Here is an 8,247-nt window from a genome sequence, read left to right as displayed (position 1 = left end):
CAGTAACACAGACACAGAAGGTAATGGCAATGGAAACGGTGAGGAATTCTCACCACAAATATAAACACTTTCCATTTATAACATACATTCTCTACATTCTCTGATGAGTGAAAATTCAGGGTTAATTAATGGGCAGAGTTAAAACTACTGTCTCAGAAAAAAAGGTACGGTAGAGGTACATTATTGGTCACTAAAGGTACAAACAGTGTAAATGTACCTTTAAAGGTACAACTGTGTTTAAAAGTCCAGTTTTGTTCCCTAAAGGTACATTACATTCTCTTCTCTAGAAGGAGAGATACATGTTTGTAATCTTTCATTAAAGAACTGTGTCATATAAAAAAAACATAATATAAGTCCTGGAGATTAAATTGGGTGTATGAAATCAACACAACTTTAAAATCTACAATTATAATAAAATAAGGTACAATTATGTCCCCTAATTAAAGGTACAAATATGTAGCCTTGAGGGTACCACCACAGAGACCAATTTTCTGACCGTGTACATGGGACATGTTCACACAAATTACGCCTGTCAGGATGCCCCAATGCCTCTGTAGTAAATGTTCAGAAACCCTCTGAAACTGAAACGGAACTCTTTCACCCCATTAGATCTCTCTGCTTATACACCATATACTTGTGTGTGTGTGTGCTGGAGGGTGTTTCTCACAGACCAACAGTGTGCTGAGCTCTGAGGTAAACATGAGCTGAAATAGCCCCCCACTCTACGCTGGCAAACACCAACACAAGTGCAGGCACACACACACACACATACACACACACACGCACTGGCGCAGATCTAGTACATTTGAGTGGGGTGTTGCTCATAGTCAGTGTGAGCTGCTGTCAGAAAGGCCATGGTTTATCAGTGAGAATTCAAGAGTACAAGGGAGGGAGGGAATTTACTGCAGCGTGGGGGTTGAAGCTTGTCTCTGGCCACAAAGTGTGTTTTACTATGTGCATTAATCTGCATGTGTTCATCAGAGGTTCTCTGTCACTATTAGAGTTTCTCACAGTATTGTGTTCAGTAATAATGTTTCTGCCTATTTTCTGTGTTAAGTATCTTTGTATTTGTCTCTATTCTTCTATTTGCTTGTACCTGTGATCATTGTAAATGCAGTATGTCTCCAGTTTAACTGAAATGGAGCAGGATTTTTTGGTAGCACCTCCATACCTGGGGGTCTTAGTGAGATGCCTGCTAAAAGAGCCCCATTGTTCACAGCCAGAGAGAGAGAGAGAGGGGGGGGGGGCTGGGTTGCTGCCTAAAACCACATGGAAACACACACACAAACACACACACACACACACACACACACACACACACACACAAATACAAATGTGCCATTTACTGACCACCTCTGCTTTATGTTGGTAGAGAGGAGAAGGTGGGTGCAATGAATGACTTGGTTATGATGTTGATAATTAGCATAATAACGGCTGTTATTGACTTTTTTGTGTGTATATTTGGGTGTCACATTAAAATAATGAATCTTGATTCATTCTGAATATGTTTTGTTGTTAATCACAACTGTTTGCCTATATTTTAACCTATAGACTGTAGTCTACATATTACTATTTTCATTCATTAATTTTTGTAATTGCTCAGTCCCATTCAGGTTCTCAGGTAACTTAGACTTTTCCACCAAATGAACTCTGGTTCTTGAACTGGTTCTGTTCAGGCTTATACGATCGTTGGTGCTTTTCAGCGAACGAGCCTGTGTTTACAGCATTTTAAGTAGAACCGAAGCTACATCACAGAATACGTCATCAACAGAGTGGCTCAGTGGCAGTAAACAGTATTTAGAAGATGGTGGAGCATATAGACAACTTGCAGGTGTTTGTGCTGTTGGTTTGTGTATCTTTCGTTAGTTGGTTTTCCATTTATAATCATGCAGTAGAGAAACGGAGAACGACCCATTTCCCTATTTTGAACAATATTTTGAAAAAACAAATTTGAACTACACATGGTCTTCATGGATGTCGCCATTGCTCCTTGCTCCTGTACAAATAGACACACCCACAGATGTCGTCACAGTTAATGCTGAAAAATCTGTTTTTTTTATTTCTGAAATTACTATTCTTTGGTTCCCGCTGCGAAAGAAAGTTCCGAATTCTGGAACCTATTTTTGCTGGTGGAGATGCGCTGAACGGTTCAAAGTTAGGTTCACGAACCTGAAGTGTTCCACGTTGGTAGAAAAGCGCTAAGTGTGTCTGGAGCCTACCCTGAATCAATGGGAGCAAGACAGGAACACACACTAAATGAGACACCAATCTATAATGGGGTATCACAAACTCACACATTCACACACTCACACCTAATCCTGTTGATCTAAAATCAAGTGAAGTGAAAATGCAGTGTGTTTTATATACATTAATTTGCTGGGGCCATGGAAAAATACATTAATGTACTTGCAGGGAAACTTGCAGATATGTTTATGTGGTGACTTGATCAAACCAGAGAAACACTGTGGGATATTGACAGATAACACACGGAAAGTGGAGAGAGTCTCCCAAAATGGGAAACCAGTAACACACAAATGATTAAACATTTCCACTTTTTTTATTTAAACAGTATGAACATTCAAAAAGGGGAAAGAAAACACTGCAATTAAATTAGAAAACATTGACAGCAGACAGTAAAAGAAGTAGCTTGGCATGTGGACTATGAAGTATCAAAAAAAAATGAAAAAAGTCATCCAATGTCAAAACAAACATCGTTGCAAACAGTTGCAGTGTCTAAAGTCCTTTTATATTAAACAATGTGTATCAGTCAGTGCATGGCTTATTGTTTTCTTAAAGCAAGCACAGCAATAGTCACACACCCCTTTAACAATTCAGCAAAAGACTCACTGCCAGTCCAGTGAACCAGAGGTTAATGTATAAATCTGAAGGCTAGAGTGTTTTTAAAGCTTTTAAAGTCTTTAACTCATTAAAATTGGTAAAGCATGAGATGAGACATGGTTTACTGTTGGTAAGGGAGGCTGTTTACAGCACACAGTCAAATCACATTCACATCCAAGGAGTCATTTATATATTTAGGACCTGAGACTGCTGTGGTTCATGGATCTAGATTAAGGCTTTAAATGTCATGGTTAAAGCTACTAGAATGTCAAAGTACACTTACATAAAAACAAACTTTATTCAGCAGATAAATCAACCTTAAAAACAGGGTGTCAAATGTCCTGCCAGAGTCTGCTCATGACAACTTATAACAACTCACAGTCTCCTGATAGTCTATTTATAACCTGGTTATAAGCTGTCGGTAATGCGTCATGCTGCTGCAGTTCATTTGTGTTGTCATGGTGAGTGAAAGAGAATGTGCGTTGAGCGTCTAGGATTGCTAGTGGGCAGCATGCGTGTTACTGAAAAGCAGAATGTATAGAAACATGAAGATGATGCCACATGATGATGATGAATTTACTGTTGTAAAAATGTTCAATGGTGGTGGTTGCCCATCCACAAGGAATAATAGAAGTTCTATTTGTAGTTCAAGCTGGAAGACCATTCCACAATACTTGGGCAAGACTCTTAATATTGCATTAACCTATTATAAATATAAATTAATTTTGCACTAAAAGAGTTTTAAAGGTACACTATGTTCACTTTTCCAGGTGGTAAGAATTGAATGACAGGAGTCAACACTTAAAAATATATGTGCACATAACTGCAATGAATATGGTGCAATGATGTTCCCAAACTAAGGTACTGAAGTTGTATTATTTTGGAGTACCATGCCTGCAATGTTTTATTATCAATTGTCCTGACAGTGCAAGGAATTGCAGACCATTTCTTTTGGTCCATACATTGTTAAAGAACAAAACAATGTAGGGCAGCTATCTCTTTAATTAAAATGTGATAAATGTAATCAAATGATCAAATAATAGCATAATAATAATAATAATGAAAACATTTTTGATAGGTCAATGACAATCTATACTGTCCTATATAAAAACATAAATATGTCTTTTGGTAACTGACTGCACTGTGGTAAAGTAAAAAGTGTTGATCATGATTTAGTAGGCCCTCTTCCCAGACTCTGCGTGGTGTGTGTGTGCACATTCACATTCCTCTTCACCTTCCTTTACTTTACTCTGCTTAAGGACACAGAGTCGCATTGACTTCCTGTCTCAATCTTTGGCAGTGAGGTGGGGACAGAGAGGAAGTGGACGGGGAGGGGTGATGGGGTTGGGCAGAGTATCCATATGAATGAATACTTAGCTGTGATTTCTGTGGGGGATCTAGGTTTAGGGGTAGGACTGTGGGTTTGGGGGAGGAGCTCTTGCTTGGGGGAGGAGCTCAAGGTTGGGGAGGAGCCTGAGTCCTCCTAGTCCAGGATTAAGCCGCTCCTTGCTTGCTTTTGTTTAGTGACAGGAAATTACATCAGTTCAGTAGTTCAGAATTTCCTGAACTTTTTCTTCTTCTCTTCCTGTCGTGCTGCCTTCCTTTTCAGGGGCTAGAAAAGAGCAGGAAAATCAAAATGATTTCAGCACAAGGATACACCGCTCTCCAAAAATAATACACATTCACCCACCACCCACCAGAAACACACACGCACACATGTCCAAGACCTGTGCATCCCCACCAAAAAATAAAAACGAAACTCAGTTGATTAGTTTAAATATAAATGAATGACTACATAACGGGTCAAATGCTTGAGTGCACATGTTACCAACATTTCCTAAACGTTGTTAGCTAAAAAAAAAAGTTAATAAAGGATCAATTATTTACAATGTATTAGTTGCTAATAATAGTTTTTAATATTATTAGCCTTTAGTTCATAGATGTATTGCATGTATTCTTATAATCATTTTTGTTCTTGAAATACAATTAGCATATTCTTGCTGTCTGAACAAAATGTTGTATCTCTGAAACAGTAATTTCATACGACAATGAAATATTATTTCATTGAAAATTCTTTAGAAGGAACTTAATGCATTTCATACAATCATTTTTAATGGGAATTTTATCAGCCAAAACAAAAAAACAAAAGAAGAAGAAGACAAAGAAGATACCAGGATTTGTTCTGACAAGACAACAGTGGTCATTCATGGTGTGACTCATGGTGTTGCTACTCCAGTGCAATTTTATTATTTACAAAAATAAAAATATACAAAAAACTAAAATTATTTGCTAACTGACCAAAGACTATAGTTTGTGAAAGAGTAATAACAAATCAACATGTATTCAAATGGAACTGAACACTGCATTTGATTGGATATGGGTTCCAGACTGAACTGTGCTAATGAACCTGTACTTTTTAATTTGATTTAAGTAGATAATCACTAACCCTTTGTCTGATTATTAGAACTACTTTAACATTCTTGATTCTTTGTTTGAGTGTCGTATCTGTTGAATAAGAACTTTCTGTTTGACTGAGTATTCCACTTGTTTGTTTGAACTATTAATAAACATTCTATTTTATTTGTTTCCTCTGGCTGCATAACTCATTTCAGACTACTTCTATTGATAGATACATTCTGAAACATTAGCACAAGGTAAAAGACTACTGTTCAATAAGACAAAATGAAGATACAAAATCATTGCCGGAGCAGTGGTGCCGAATCATTGTTAGAACAGATAACACTTCTGCTTTCCACACATCAGACTAGGATTCAATTCCCAGCTTGTGCAGGGACACTAACTGAACCCAACAAGTGTCTTTGAGCAGGACCAGTAACAATACCTTCACCTACTTAACCTTTTACAACATGATTTAATGATGACACATAATTTGCTCAAGATAAAAGCATCAAACAAATTTCATAACTGTAAATATTGCATCACAGAGAGTTTGTGACTCAGGCCCTTGCCTGCTCGGTGATATTGTGCTGAGATAATATACACTGTATAGAGTGTACTAGTTGCAGCATCATTTTTGTGTCACGTGAATGTGATTGTGTTAGAACCAGAGTAAATTAAACAGTTAACAGGGATTAGTGATTAACAAATGAATAGCAAAGATCATTACAGAGATCATGCTGAGATCATCTTTCTTTTGAGGCTTTTGTTTCTTTGCATTCCTACAACATACAACACCATTTACTGTCATGCAAATATCATAAGCAGTTAAAAGAGCTAAGATTTCTGGTGCACTTACGAGTATTGGCCCATCCTCCGGATCACAACCACTATCACTGCGATGATAATGGCCACAGCCACCAGTGCACCAATCACAATGCCCACAACATGGCCTTTCTCCAAACCTGTGAAGAAAAAGAGAGAATGTTTAAATCATGTTCATGGGTGTGTGTGTGTGTGTGTGTGTGTGTGTGTTTGTTTTTGATGTTTCAAGTAAAAATCCCTGGGAGAAGAGAATAAAAACCTGTTATTTAATGAATAGGAATTTTATGGACACGCCTTAGCAATCTTAATAAAGATCTTGATGTACAAAAAACAATAATAGGTGTTGTTTAATTTCTTGTGGCACAGCAGGTAGTGTCACAGTCACACAGCTCCAGAGACTTGGAGGTTGTGGTTTCAAGTCCGGCTCCGGGTGACTGTCTGTGAGTTCTCCCCATGTTCAAGTGGGTTTCCTCTGGGTGCTCCAATTCCATCCCAGGGTCCAAAAACACACGTTGGTAGGTGGATTGGCGACTCAAAAGTGTCCGTAGGTGTGAGAGTATGAGTGAATTTGTGAGTGTGTTGCCCTATGAAAGACTAGCACCCCCTCCAGGGTGTGTTCATGACTTGCACCCAATGATTCCGGTTAGGCTCCAGACCCAATGGGACCCTGAACTGGATAAGCGCTCACAGACAGTGAATGAATGAATGAATGAATGAATAATTTCTAGTGTATGTTGGCATTGTTGGATTATTGGTTAGAGGACTGGGCTTGGTACCAGAAAGTTGCAAGTTTCAATCCCCAAGATCGGCACAAACATCCATGATTGATGTACCCTTTAGGGGCACAACCAGTGTACCAAGGTGTGTGTGTGTGTGTGTGTATTTTAATCTTACCTGAATCATCCACTTCTACCGCCTTTGTGGGCTCTTCACCACCATCTTGAGCTACATCTACCATGTGTTCTTGGACTGTTGTCTCCATACGTGTTATCTTAGTGGTCTGAGGTTGAGTATCTGTGACAGAAGCTTTCTCAGTGTGTTCAGTTGTTAATTCTGTCTCAGGAATTGAAGCCGTTGACAATGCAAGTGTAGTATCTGCAACATTTTCCACAGTAGTTTCAGTGAAATTTGGTACATGTGTTTCAAATTTCTCTGGAGTTGCAGTGACGTCCTGCTCCGTCCTTGGCTCTGTAGCTTCATTAGCTGTTGTAAAATCTGTAGCTGTTGTAACATCCGGCTGTGTCGTGGACGTCACCAGAGTGCCTGAGTGAAAGAAAGACATATGTAGAACATATACTGACTGCTTTAGCCTCTGTACATTGAAACACTGATTTTAGAGGTTTGCCCAGAAAGTAAATATCAAACATTTGATTGTCTGTCTGTGTGTATGCATATATTTGTGTGGAACAGGTGTGTGCCGTGCATGTGTGTGTGTGTGTGTGTGCCCTTAGATGCAGTAGGTTTTATCAGTCGGATTGGAGACAAACAGCTGTGAGCTGTTTCTGCACTGCACTGTGAGCTTTGAGCCCTGAGATAGTCATTGCTCTGAGAAATGAGGGTGCAAAAAATTTCGTTTGAAGCTTTTCAGTTAAATATTCTTGTATGTTTGCTAATACATGTCTCTTATCCATGGATTATTTTTGTTGGAGCCTTGCTACATGATCTGTGGTTGCCCCGCCAAAAATGTTATTGCTCAAATGTTACATGTTGATGGCTCAGAAGATTTAATGGTGATTCTACTTTGGAGGAATAGCACGACACAAAATGGGACATGAGAGATTTCTGGCCCTGATAAAAAGTTATTTACTAAGAAGATATTGTTTTAACTGAAATATGTTTGAGTCCCATCCTTTACTTAAGTGTTGAATGAACATGAGTGATATTTTCAAAAAATCTGAGCACATTTTGAAATTTAATGTGAGCTTTATGTAAGTAAGCAGTGGAACCATGTGGAGTAAAATGTCTGTCTGTATCACGTTCACTTTCTCTCTCTCTCTCTCTCGCTCTCTCTCTCTCTCTCTCTCACACACACACACACACACACACAACACACATAAATACTCATTTCTGTTTACTTCAGTAGTTTGTGTGCTAGACTGTTAAGTCAATATTTTCTGATGTGAGTTTCTTAACTGCGGTAATGTCGTCCTTCAAATGCCCAGCATACACCAACTGTCCACACCTCCA

General features: G+C 38.6%; 1 protein-coding gene across 1 annotated transcript in view; it reads right to left on the bottom strand.

Annotated features, from left to right (window-relative positions):
* Nucleotides 1-2,570: 2,570 nt before the first annotated feature.
* The window catches only part of si:ch211-156j16.1 (uncharacterized protein LOC564557 homolog), a 12,063-nt gene continuing 6,386 nt past the window's right edge, over nucleotides 2,571-8,247 (bottom strand). The window contains exons 2-4 of the mRNA XM_066644696.1: nucleotides 6,955-7,323; nucleotides 6,095-6,200; nucleotides 2,571-4,450 (exon numbers count right to left, since the gene is read on the bottom strand). Of these exons, the coding sequence (XP_066500793.1) occupies nucleotides 4,444-4,450; nucleotides 6,095-6,200; nucleotides 6,955-7,323 (482 nt within the window). The 3' untranslated portion in view covers nucleotides 2,571-4,443. The remainder of the gene's footprint in view (nucleotides 4,451-6,094; nucleotides 6,201-6,954; nucleotides 7,324-8,247) is intronic.

The sequence above is a fragment of the Hoplias malabaricus genome, chromosome 14 (assembly GCF_029633855.1).
Source record: "Hoplias malabaricus isolate fHopMal1 chromosome 14, fHopMal1.hap1, whole genome shotgun sequence".
In the NCBI taxonomy this organism is placed as follows: domain Eukaryota; kingdom Metazoa; phylum Chordata; class Actinopteri; order Characiformes; family Erythrinidae; genus Hoplias; species Hoplias malabaricus.
This window is presented reverse-complemented; position numbering and strand designations above follow the sequence as displayed.